The sequence below is a fragment of the Typopeltis vanoorti genome, chromosome 20 (assembly GCF_054136105.1).
Source record: "Typopeltis vanoorti isolate ZY-2024b chromosome 20, IOZ_Tvanoo_1.0, whole genome shotgun sequence".
Lineage (NCBI taxonomy): Eukaryota > Metazoa > Arthropoda > Arachnida > Uropygi > Thelyphonidae > Typopeltis > Typopeltis vanoorti.
Window position 1 is genome coordinate 62,812,085 of NC_143568.1, and position 14,271 is coordinate 62,826,355.

General features: G+C 34.6%; 1 protein-coding gene across 1 annotated transcript in view; it reads right to left on the bottom strand.

The window, feature by feature from the left end:
• The window catches only part of LOC150095494 (deubiquitinase MYSM1-like), a 166,168-nt gene that overhangs the window by 95,669 nt on the left and 56,228 nt on the right, over window positions 1-14,271 (bottom strand). Inside the window, exon 6 of the mRNA XM_090410286.1 lies at window positions 9,027-9,868. Within this exon, the coding sequence (XP_090266412.1) occupies window positions 9,027-9,868 (842 nt within the window). The remainder of the gene's footprint in view (window positions 1-9,026; window positions 9,869-14,271) is intronic.

Below are 14,271 nucleotides of genomic sequence, written 5' to 3' on the forward strand. Positions count from 1 at the left end.
AAAGACTCTTTGAGCTCAGATGTTGTTGCTTATTTCAGCAGTATTTGTCTAGGATCTAGATTTCTGAATGACTATCCATTAATCATTTTTGATGCAACTTCCCATTCTAGTTTAGTACTTTCACAGTTTAAAAATGCAGGACTTCCATTTCTAGAATAATAATCAAAAAGAATCTCAGAAGCCTCACGTTGATCATGACTTTCTGCACTGAAAAGTCTTGAAAAGCAGGAAATGATTGGCATATCTGGAAATCTTGTTTCTAGGTGTTTAATAACTGTGCCTATGTATTTATCATATATTGTAGTCTTAAACGTAATAACATTAGAATCTGAATAATCAATGTGAAGGTCTAACCATTCACCTGAAAGATGTTGATGAAGATTTTGAAAATGACTGCCAGGAGTGTCTTTCAATTCCATGATGGATAGTTTTCTGGTTTCTAAGACTGGCTCTATTTCAGTTAAGTCAACATCTTGCCTTTGCCATGATCTAGACAAGTTAGATAAATGCGGTAACACATCTGAAAGCATCATTAATGAAACTACGAAATTGTATGTTCTGATATATTTACTTAAACCTTCAGCTGTGATATCATTTCGTTTGGTGGCCTCTCTTTCCAATGCAGCTATAACACTCCCCATGAATTCTCTCAGAGACTGTATTGCAGAATCATGAGGCAGCCATCTAGTGTCACTAGCCATTTTAAATTTAATCTGAGGACTGTTCAGTATATTTTGGATTTGGATTAAACCAGCCATCCTGACTGAGGAATTTTGGAAGAAGAAAAACAATTGCCTCAAGATATCATTAAACATGACTAAATAAGACACTTCAGAAGCTGCTCGGGCACTAGCAAAAGCCAGTCAGTGGTTTACACAATGACAGTTGATCATGAGTCCATCTATTCAAATTAAGGGGATATTAAATCCCACATTGTTTTAAAACCGAATAAGAAACTCAAAGATTGGAATCAGAGTTTCATGCCGAATATAGTAAACTATAAAAGTATCAGTGGTTACTAGTGTGAGCTAATGCAAGTAGTCCTAGTACGTAGTACAATCTCAGGCAACTCGTTGCAAAGGTGGGGAAAGTTCTGATCGCTAATCTTGGTATTTTCCATAATGTAAAAACACATTTCCTAGGAAATGTATGCTGTTATTACATTATGGTGGGAGGTCACTACCCAGACCGGTTTCAGCCTTTTTTGAGGCTTCATCAGTGAGTAGCTAGACCAAATAGATATCAAAGGGTATAGCGAAAAGAACTTATTACTCTGCTATACGAGTTGTCAAACAGGTGCAACCATTAAGTTACTTAAATATAACATTATTCAAATTAACACGTTCACTGCCAACCTCGAGTATACTCATAGTTGGTAAACCAGCCCCACAAGCCAGCTACGAGATTACTGACCTTGAAGTGAAAATGCTTGGCTTGTGGAGCTAGCATCAAAACTGTGTATTCTCATAGATGGTATATGCTCTGCACAAGCCAACTACGATTATACTCGTATGACGCTTACCGCCGGCAACGAGATTACCGTACTGACCTTGAAGAAATGAAATTGCTCGGAGTACAGGAACAGACTATGCTGAAGTAGCGTGGCAGCGAACGTGTTAAGGGGATATTAAATCCCACATTGTTTTAAAACCGAATAAGAAACTCAAAGATTGGAATCAGAGTTTCATGCCGAATATGGGTATTTCCCATATTTGGCATGAATTCATGCCTTGTACTACGTACTAGGACTACTTGCATTAGCTCACGCTATTAACCGCCGATACTTTTATAGTTTACTATATTCGGCATGAAACTCTCTGATTCCAATCTCTGAGTTTCTTATTCGGTTTTAAAACAATGTGGGATTTAATATCCCCTTAATTTGAATAATGTTTATATCACTGAAATGAAGCCTATTGGCTCTTTATATTTAAGTAAAATGAGTCCATCTATTTTATCTTTGAGCAGTTTTGCAACTCCCTTTTGCTTTCCAATCATGACAGCTGCTCCATCAGATCCTAGGCCCACCAGATTACAAGTTTTTAAGCCTAGGCTGTCAAGGGTTTCAATTACTCTGTTAGTTATAGTCTCAGCTTTGCCATCAATGATATTGCAAGTTGATACAAAATTAACCCTGACCTCTTTTCTAAGTACAAACATATTTAATGTACACAATCAGCTGTTTTAAAACAGATCTGTAGTTTCATCACATAAAACACTGAAATAATCTGCAGAATGTAATATTTTTCAGTATTTCAAATCTAATTTCTGATGCTAAAATATCAATCAACTCTTGCATTATTCTTTCTGAGGTATAATGTGCATTTTTACCAACATTAAGATGTTCTAACTAGGAACATCCAATAACCTTGCAATGTTCAAGCAATTTTTCAAATAATGTAGTATGTAGTAACTCATCTTTCGCTAACCAATACATAGATCTTAAAGCTTCTAGAAATGCATCTCTCTGCAAGTTATTCAAAATTCAAATTGATATTTCAATTTGCCCTATTCCAGTTTCTTCTAGTATTGGTTTTTCAATTATATCTGAACAAGAATCAGTGTGTAACTTACTTTGTTCATGGTCAACCAAGCTTTCTTTTCGAAGTCTTGTGCATGGCAGAGTTACCCAAGTCACTTCCTTGTTTATGGGTCATCTCTTTCTGTATTTCATACATGTGGAACACATCATTCCATTATCTTTCACCACTAACCAATGGAATTTTTTAAACCACTCACTGTTAATACCCAATAAGCAGTATTTAGATGCACGTTTCACAGTTGAAAGAGACTCTGCAGAAATCGATTCTGTTGTTGGTTTAGTGTCTTCGCTACTATGCTTATCGGATTCATCTTTCTTAAAATAACTTAAGAGTGTGGTTTTCTGACTTGACTTTTTACTCATTATGGGGTAATTTAATAAATATCATCAAATTCCTGACATGTACCCTGAAGGGGTGTACAGGATATGATAGAATACATGAAAAATTTACATCATTACTAACTTCCTATCTACAATTTTCCTCCAAATCAGTCTGTTACTTGTCAAGACTCCAACATTATCAGATCTTATATTTCTATCGTCTAAGGCACTTTGTACCTTATAAATCCACCTATATCTTGGTCTTCCTCTGAGTCGTTTTCCAGCAAACCTGGCAAAGAACACTTGTTTTGCTAATCTTTCTTCACCCATTCTGTTTAAGTGACCATACCACCTGAGATTAACTCTGCTAACACATTCCTGGATGCTGACAATGTCAAGTTCTTTCCTAATATCCTCGTTTTTAATATGATATTACCATTGATACAATCTGTTCACACCTCTAATCTTAGTCAGGACTCTCATATCTGCGGTCTCTAGTCTTTGGTCAAGTGTTTTACTTTGACCCAGCTCTCAGATCCATAAGTTAAAACTGGTTTGAACACTGTCTTGTATACAGCTAATTTAGTGTTCTGACTAATTTCTTTTATTCAATATGAATTTATTCAATTGACTTCCTACCATACTAGCTTTGTTGATTCTGTTATCTATTTCCATATTTAAATTACCATTTTCACTAAAAATCGTGCCTAAGTAGCAGAAATGTTTTACCTGCTCTATAAGTTTTCCATTCACAATGCAGCTGATATTTTCAATGTTTCTGCCTATTTTCATTGTCTTTGTCTTTTTAATGCTGACCTTCATACCATATCTAACTTCCTACCATACTAGCTTTGTTGATTCTGTTATCTATTTCCATATTTAAATTACCATTTTCACTAAAAATCGTGCCTAAGTAGCAGAAATGTTTTACCTGCTCTATAAGTTTTCCATTCACAATGCAGCTGATATTTTCAATGTTTCTGCCTATTTTCATTGTCTTTGTCTTTTTAATGCTGACCTTCATACCATATCTATTACAACAGTTATTCAATCTAGTTCAGGGAAACTTGTAGCGGATTTGTTTAGAAGTATAACATCGTCCGCATAAAGCAAAGAGCTGACATTAACATCTCCAATTCTAATATCATGTTTAATACCACTTTCCTTCATAATGTGATCCGTATAGATAATGAATAACAGCGGGGATAATGTATAAGGGGGAAAATAATCAATTATTTTTAATAGGTCATTTTTAGCCGATTGTTTTTTCTTAAATAACACATAATTATTAAATTTGATTTTTATTTAAATATTAACATTACTTTTCTACTTAAAAAACTGTTTTTTTAAATTTTAGATTATTTTTTTAATATGGCAGACTTTAAAGTTGAAGAGCACCATTTACGTCATTCTATGCTGTTTTTGTTTCACCAAGGAAAGAATGCTACAGAAGCTACCAAAATCATTTGCTTAACTTATGGAGACGTATTGAAGATTAATGAATGTCAGCGAGGGTTTAGGATTTGCAGAAAAAAATTTTGATCTCTCTGATCGTAGTCGATCTGGAAGACCTCTTACTCTAGATGACGATGCTTTTAAGACTCTTGTTGAATCAGATCCAAAACAAGCCATACAAGAATTAGCAGAGAAACTTAATTCATCATGGTCAACTGTCTAAGAGCAATTACGTAAGAGTGGCAAGGTTCATAAACAGGGTATATGTATGGGTACCGCATGAATTCTCAGAAAACAATAAAGCACAGAGACAGGCAATTTGCAATTCATTGTTGACCAGACAACAAAATAACCCCTTTTTAGAATGAGTCGTAACTGGTAACGAAAAATGGGTGCAGTATAAGAATAATAAACACAAAAAAAAAAAAAAAAAAAAACAGTGGCTTTCTCCAAATCAAATTCCAATTCCAACACCTAAAGATTGACTGCATCCATAAAAGGTTCTGTTGTGCGTTTGGTGGGATATTCATTGTGAACTCACGGAACAAGGTAAGACTATCACAGCAGCCATCTACTGTGAACAATTAGAGTGACTACATCAAGCATTGTTAATCAAATGTCAATCGAAAAGGGGTAATTTTGCAGCAAGATAATGCAAAACCACATTCTGCAAGAATGACTCAAGAAAAAATTACGCAGTTAGGATGGGAACTTCTACTACATTCTCTATATTTGCCAGATATTGCCCCTAGTGACTTTCACTTATTCAGGTCATTAGAACACAGCATAAAAAATAAAACCTTCCGTTTGCAAGATGATGTCCAAAGGAGATTGATATCATTTTTTGCCTACAGAGAAAAAACTTTTTTCAAAAAAGGAATTCTAAACTAAGTAGATCATTGGAATAAGGTTATAATTAAAGATGGCGATTATAGAATTGAATAATGTTAATTTGTTCTTTAAAAAACTTAAATACACATCTTTGTTATATTCCCATGCTTTCTCAGCTATTTGTCGTAAAGTGAAGATCTGATCCTGACAGCCTCTATTTGGCCTGAATCCAGCTTGTTCTTCCACAATTCTTCTTAACCGTTTCTCAAGTATACTTGCATATATTTTATGAGGAACATTCAGCAGGGAAATATCTCTGTAATTCTCACATTCAGTTTTATTTCCCTTTTTATATATGGGTACTATTAGAGCTCTACTCCAATCAGCAGGAATTCATCCCTCTGTCCAGGGCTTCTGAACTATTCAGTGCAGCCACCGCAAGACTTTTATACCACCATACTTCAGCATTTCTGGATGAATATCATCTACTCCTGCTGCCTTTCCATATTTAAACCTTTGATGGCTTTTTCTACTTCAAGTATGGATATGTATTCCTGACTGTATGCCTATCGAGTGTTTTTTTACCACTGTGTTATCACTGCTTGTTTCATTTAACAATTTTTCGAAGTAATTACTCCATACTTCAAGGATATCTTTTTCTCCTGTTTTCATGTCACTTTCATCTTCTCTAACCCCTTTTACAGCACTCATTCCTCCATTTCTAACCTTCTTCAACAACCTCCAGAATATCTTACCACCTTCTTGATATTTATTTTCTATGTTCTTGCCAAAGTCCTCCGATGAGTTTTGTTTAGCTAGATTTACACAGTGTTTAGCTATCGTACATTTGTCTGTATTATCTAAGAGCAAAAGCTGACTTATTTGCCAGGAATTTTTGATATGCTTTCTTCTTCTTTTCCTTACTATCTCTTTAACTTCCTGTGTCCACCATGAAGTTCTGATTTTTCTATCCTTGCAGACAACCTCACCACATGCCTCTCTGGCTGAATCAATCAGGATTTTCTTCAAGACTTGCCACTGAATCTCCAAGGTTTGGTTCCTGTTCTCAAACTCTTTCATTTTTTCTTCAATAATCTTTGTGTATTTCAGTCTACAGTTCACATCTGAGAGATGCTCAACTTTTATCTGCTTTAAAACTTTCTTACATGTCATTCTTTTCAATATGAAATTCAATTTTTCCCGCTCAAGACTAAATAGTGATTGCTTCCAATTTCAAATCCTCTGTACACTCTGGTGTCCTGCACCGGGGAGAAGACATCACTATCAACAATAACATATTCAATGAGACTTTTCTTATTCCTTGCTTCTTCTCTCCATGTGAATTTTTGCACATTTTTATGTTGGAACATGGTGTTAGTAATAACCAGTCCATGTCCTGATCAGAAATCCAACCGGTATTTGCCATTATTATTAGCTTTCCTTTTTTCTCCAAATATTCCCAAAATATTTTTGTATGTCTCACAATCATTTCCTACTCTGCTATTTAATCCCTAAAAAGGACCAACTTTCCTTTTTCATTGTGTCAGTTGCTTTTTCTAAAGCATCAAAAAATTCCTCCACTTCTATCTTAGTAGAACCTTCTGCGAGACCATAGGCACAAATAAGTCTCATTGTCCAATTCCCCATTCTGATATTAGTCCTCATCACTCTACTTGAGACTGCCTGCCATTCAAGATTAGCCTCGTATTGTGTTGAATACTATGGCTACTCCTTTTCATTGATTGTCATTTCCTGAATATAACATTTTGTATTTATTGCTCAGAAAGATCTCACCAATTTTTGTCTTTTTTGTTTCAGTCATTCCTATTATGTCGATCTGGAACTTACCTAATTCCTCAGCTAGCTCCATTTCTTTGCCATTCAGGCTTCTTATGTTGATAGTACCGATCTTTAACTCTGGTGATATTGAGTTGGGATGTGTTTTCTGATTTGTTTCAGTAGCTGACTTTTTGTTGTTCACCCTGGTTCCCTGGAGAAAACAACGGGGGCCTTGTTTAACCGGGCGACGCCCCAGCCGACATGAAATTTTATTATGTTGTACCATCATTTTGTATTTTGATTTAAGCCAATAAGAATACAATTTTCTCGGCTAAATCCCAAATTGCCAGCCCATCCTCGTTCGTTCAGTATCCAGGTAGATACCCAACAGGGTGCACTATGAGAAGGTGAGGATTGGACATTAGTTCAGAAGGCCTGGTTGGTACTCCGCATTCCTTTAAAGGCTATGTGGATGTCTCCTCTCAGTTATACAGCTTTCAACATAATCTCCCTTAAGACTAATACATTTATTCCAGCGATGCTCCAGCACCATTATCCTGTCCCTGTAGTTGTTCTCAGGAAGATCTGCAAAATACCCCTCTACAGATGCAATCATCTCTTGATTCGAAGAAAAACGCTGACCAGCGAGGAAGAGTTTTGGTTTTGAGAAGAGATAGAAGTTAGAGGGAGCCAAATCTGGGGAATATGGTGGATGTTCCAACAATTCATAATGAAGATCCCATAATTTTCCCATTGCTAAAACACCTTTGTGGGCAGGTGCATTTGTCCTGATGAAAGATGATTTTTTTATTCAGCAAACCGGGTCTTTTCTCCCGAATTTTTTTTGTCTAGTCTGGTTAAAAGGTCGGAATAATATTCCCCAGTTATTGTTTTACCCTTTTCGAGATAATAAACAAAATGCCTTTAGCATCCCAAAACACCAATGTCATGACCTTTCCTGCTGATTTAACCAGCTTTGTTTTGTTTGGCATTGAACAACCGGCTTCTGTCCACTGTTTTCACTGCTGTTTGGATTCTGGTGTGTAATGGTGAATCCAAGTCTCACCCATAGTAATAAATCAACGCACAAAATCAGTTTTATTCTTGTTATAACCTTCCAAGCACTGTTCAAAGATTTTCATGCTAGTGCGTTTTTGATTTGCTGTGAGCAAGCGCAGCACCCATCTTGCACAAAGCTTTATTATTTGCATTCTTCATGCAAAATATATCCTACACGTTATTTTGAAATGCCTATAGTCTCAGCAATTTCACGCACTTTGATTCGCTGGTCATCCAATACCATATCATTCACTTGACCAATGATTTCTGGTGTTCTTACACTTTTTGGACGTCCTTCACGTGGATCATCTTCAAGACTGGTACGGCCATGTTTAAACTCAGCAGCATATTTCTTATTTGCCGAAAATGAAGGAGAAGAGTGCCCATACACTTTTATAAACTTCGAATGAATTTCTTTCTACATCAAACCTTCTTTTAAAATTTTATAACTGCACGATACTCAATTTTATCCATTTCAAGGGATACAAACAACACTTTTGCTTCAGACAGCTGTATAAAACAAACTACTGGATAGAATGACTTGCAATTTCACATGGATGCTTATGACAGATGTACCAACCTGTAAAAAAGTAATCTTGCCGATAGTGTTGCCATCTATGGTAAAGAATTTTTCAGACCACCCTCGTATTTGTAATAACAGCGTTAATAATTTCAGTCTTATTTTCTTACAAATATGCATTTGTATAAAGAGAAAATGGGTCTCTTAAAACTATAAAGTAGTTAAAGTCAACTCTTTCAACAATAAAGTGAACTCACTATAACACACTACTGAAAAGGCCTGTAAGCTCAATACTGTTCTATGACATACTGAAGTTTGTTTATCCATCCAACAGATATTTTAGTTCCATTATTTATCTTTTTTTTTTTTTTTGAACATTTTAATAGTAGGCATTTTTGTGATAATTTTAAACTTTTCCTTAAAATAATGAAATTTTATTATTTATAAAAAGCCTTACTGATAAAGAAGGCAAAACATAAAAATAGAATATTTCTTTTAATCAACTTTATTACGACATACCTTTCAGGTGTTTTTTGGGATCTTCCCTCAAAAAACTCACAAAATGTTTCTCTTTCTTCTTTTGTTATAGTGTTCTTGTCTAAAAGCGGTTCATGCGGAATCACTGTACATATATCTACCTCTTTTCCAATCTCTTTAATATTACATTCAGTTTTTTCAGCATTTTTGGACACCATATCTTGTGAGTTTTTTAATTTGCTTTGAATTTCACTTCTGGAATCATTACTAGGTAAACTCTCAGTTTCTAAAATTTTATTTTCCTGCATCATTTCACTTGAAACCTTTAATCCCTGTGCAAAATGAAGTGGATTATTTTGCCTGTTTTCATGTTCCACTTTATAATTTTGTGCATTCAAATCTACACCAGACCATCTTAAATCATTCTTTTGATCTGTATTAGAAATTTCTTCATTATTCATTTTATTACAAATGAGATGTTGATCACCCAAAGTTATCTGCTTGCTGGGAATATCATCACCAGATGTGTCTCCATTTGATTCAGAATTACAAACTTCATTTTCTATATCCACATCCTCCTCAAAATCTTCCTGAATATGAGATTTAATTCTAATGACATCTAATGGAGTATTTTCAAAATTCAAAGGTTTTTTTTTAAGATGCAACGAATAAATTGCATTTTTTTTCCTGTTGGTAGGTTTTACCTTTTTCTTCTTTTTCTTAGTCAATGGGTTTGTGCATGATCTATTTCTGGTACATTTTGCTGCAGATACCTTGATTACTGTTGGTTGTGCAGTGACAAAAGGTTGTGATGTATCCATACTACATACTGAACTTGCTACATGATCATCTACTTGCTTCTTTGGTAATTTACTTACAGTTCCCTAAAAAAAGATGAAAGATATTAAAAATAACATCAAATACAAATAACAATAACATATAATTAAAATATTGTAATGGAATAGTTTAACAGTTGAAGACAGATAACATAAAGAGAGTTTATCATATCTGCAAACTGCAGTTTCTGAACTAATATTAGTTCAGAAACTGTTGAAATTCAGTTGAATATTACCTTATGACAATGTCTCCTGATTGTGTTTCTACTTTGATTCCTGCACCCAAATTCAAGTTCAAAAAAACAAGCCACTGAAAAAGTGGCTTGTTTTTTGTGAACTTGAATTTTCACACTTTCAAATCACTCCAATACCTCACTTCAATTGTTACACTATTATCAGTGAGGTGCATTCCATGAGCCTATAGATTCTGTGTTATTCCCTTGAGTCATATCAAAATGATTAGGTCAGCTGACATAGTTCTGACATAATTAAGTGTACGTTTAATAGCAAAAGAATTAAATTTAAACAAGAAGCAAAGAGAAAGAAAGATTTTGATTGGATGATTTAGGAATGAGAAAAATTTCTGCAAAGAGGATTTGAAATTAGATGTACAGATTCATTGGCAAGCCCTGAAGAAACATTGATTGATTCAGCCAGAGAGGTATGTGGTGAGGTTGTCTGCCAGGAAAGAAAAATCAGAATTCAATGCTGAACACTGGAAGTTGAAAAAAGGAAACCAAAAGTTCCTTGCAAAAAAATCAGCTTGTGCTCTTAGAGAATACAGAGACAAATGTAAGAAAGCTAAATACTGCATGAAACTAGCTAAACAAAAGTCATGGGAAGAACAAGGAATTAGAAATAACGATGATATGAAAACTGGAGAAAAATATATTATTGATGTATGGAATAACTACTTTGAAAAATTGCTAAATGAAACAAGCAGTGACAGCACAGTGGTAAAAGACACTGAACAGGCATGTTATCAGGAATATAATCCATACTTGAAGAAAAAACTATCAAAAGCCTGAAATGTGGAAAGGCAGCTGGAGTAGATGATATTCGACCAGAAATGCTCAAGTATGGAGGTATAAAAGTGTTGCAGTGGCTGCACTCAATAGTTTAGAAGGCCTGGACAGAGGGAAGAAATTCCAGATGATTGGAGTAGAGCTCTCACAGTACACATATACAAAAAGCAAAATAAAACTGAATGTGAGAATTACAGAGGTATTTCCATACCGAGTGTTCCTGGTAAGATTTATGCAAGTATACTTGAGAAATGGTTTAGAAGGATTGTGGAAGAAAAGCTTGGTGAAGAACAAGCTGGATTCAGGCCAAATCGAGGCTGTCAGGATCAGATTTTCACTTTACAAATAATTAAGAAATCGTGGGAATAAAACAAAGATCTGTATTTAAGTTTTGTAGATCCGGAAAAGGCATATGACAAGGTTCCAAGAGAGAAGATGGTTTAATGTTAAATCTGGTGTGAGACAATAAGGTACATTATCCCCTGTGTTATTCATTATCTATATGGATCACATTACGAAGGAAAGTGGTATTAAATGATATCAGAATTGGAGATGTTAATGTCAGCTCTTTGCTTTATGCGGATGATGTTATACTTCTAAATAAATCCACTACAAGTTTGCAAGATTCCCTGACTAAATTGAATAACTGTTGTAATAGATATGGTATGAAGGTCAGCATTAAAAAGAAAGACAATGAAAATAGGTAGAATTGTTGAAAATGTCAACTGTGTTTTGAATGGGAAACCTATGGAACAGGTAAGACATTTCTGCTACTTAGGCATGATTTTTAGTGAAGATGGTAAATTAATTATGGAAATAGACAACAAAATCAACAAAGCTGGTATGGTAGGAAGTCAATTGAATAAATTCATATGGAATAAGAGAGAAATTAGTCAGAAAAATTAGCTGTATACAAGACAGTGTTCAAACCAATTTTAACTTATGGATCTGAGAGCTGGGTTAGAAGTAAAACACTTGACCAAAGACTAGAGACTGCAGATATGCGAATCCTGAGAAAGATTAGGTGTGTGAACAGATGGTAGAAATGGTAATATCTCATTAAAAATGATATTAGGAAAGAACTTGACATTTTTAGCATCCAGGAATGTGTTAGCAGAGCTAATCTCAGATGGTATTGTCACTTAAACAATGGGAGAGGAAAGATTAGCAAAACAAGTGTTCTCTGCCAGGTTGGCAGGAAAAAGACTCAGAGAAAGACCAAGGTATAGGTGGATTGATACAGCAAAAATTGCTTTAGAAGACAGAAATATAAGATCTGATAATGCTGAAGTCTTAACAGATAACAGATTGATTTGGAGGAAAATTGTTGATAGGAAGTTAGTAATGATTTAAGTTCTTCATGTAGTACTATCATAATACCCCTTGAGGAATTTCAGGGATGTCAGGAATTTCATGATGATGAATATCTTTCTTTTTAAGAAGTTCTTAATAAGATTTTTTCTTTTACAGTACTCTTTCTTCAATTTCACAGGTTTTTCAACAGCCACAGAACATTTTGCCATCTTTGTAATCTCTTCTATATTTTTATCAAAATCTTCCATGAATTATGGTTTGTTACTTTTACACACAGATGAATTTTCTTAAATTTTTCTCTGTCTTTTCAGAGTATATATCCTGTGACTTACTTTCTAGGAACATTTGATGTGCTGTTTTCCAGGAGTGTTACTTTATCTTCTTCAGTAAACCACAAGTTTGGAATTTTTCCATGCTTGCAAACAATTTCATCATATGCCTTTCTGATAAATCAATGTTTACTTTAAAATTTTCCCAGTAAGACTCCAAGGTTTACTTGCTCTCAAGAAAACCAGACCTCATAAATAAAATATACTAATAAATTATATATTTGGCTTAATCCTTTATCCAAGTGTAAGCAAACAAAGTTTGTGCCTGAAATATTTTCAGGACTGTGGAAACTCGTATATGGAAGCTACTGGCTTCACATCACTTGCCTTAGTATCCCATAATGCAAAACCCATATCCTTGTGGACATGCATAATGCTATGCATTATAGGAAGGGTCACTACTCAGACTGGTTTCAACCTTTATTGAGTTCTCATCAGTGGGAGCCACACCCAGAGGTGATGCTAAGAAGAACGTTACTGACAGGATGGGTGAAGCATACATGCTTTTCATATTCCCATTTGTCTGTAGAGGAACAACTACGAGTGGGGAGTTATTGAGCTAAGCTTGCCCTGTGAGGGCAGTGAGATCAGCTGTGTTCAGCTAGATGTTGGATTGACTTGGGTGATGCTAAGGTTGAAATAATGCAGAAGTCATATTTTCATATATGAGTAGCCAAAAGGTGTCACACATCAAATTACTCTGGATTAGAGATAGATATTGGAAGTTTTCCCACTTGGTTATATTATAAATTAAATATAACAAGAAATTATATATTTCGTTTAATCCTTTACCCGAGTGTAAGCAAACAAATTTTGCGAGTTCTGAAAATACTTCAGGCACAAACATTGTATTTACTTGCACTTGGGTAAAGAATTAAACCAAGTATATAATTTCTTGCTATATTTATTTTAGAGCATAACCAAGTGGAAAAACTTCCAACAAAAACCAAACCTTGTTGGGGCATTATTCTCTCTCCTTCCCCACCTCCATATGATTTATATAGTTGATTATACAGTTCACCTCTAATAGCCGCTAGATTTAATTCTTTTTAAAATTTTCTTAAATGTTTTAATGCAATATTCATTTTTATCCCACTTAACACTAATCACTTCTAATATTTCAAATACCTCGTGTACTTCTATATTTCGAACAAGTGTGAAGATGTCACTATCAATAATTATATAATGTTGGCACATGGGGTTAGTAATGACACACTAACACCATGTTGGTAATGACTAGCGTTACTAACCATGTCCTGAACAAAAATCAAGCAGGTAGTTACCATTATTAGTTTTGCTCTTATCTCTAAATTTTCACAAACATATGTCTGGTATTCATTTCCTACTTTACTTTTTAGATCTCCAGCAAGAACCAAATTTTTCTTTTTGCCAGCAATCATTCATAATAAATCAAAAAATTCCTCCACGTCTTCCTTAGTAAAATCTTCTGTGGGATGACAGAAGCAAATAAGTTTCACTGTCCAATTCTCCATTTTTAAATCTGTCCAGCTGACTCTACTTGAAACTATCTGCTAATCAAGAAGTTCATATTCAGTGTTGAATGCTACATGTAACTAACTTTCCATGAGAAAGAAACACTAATGTATGCTTGCATACATTAGTGATTATGGAATATTTCAAATACCTTGCATCTTATAGTCTTATATTTATTACTTAGCAGGTTCCTGCCTTTTTTAATCTTCTTCATCATAGTAACACCATATTGAAAGAGTAATTCTGTAGTTATTCTGTTAGTTCTTTTTCTGTTGATACTTCTTATGAT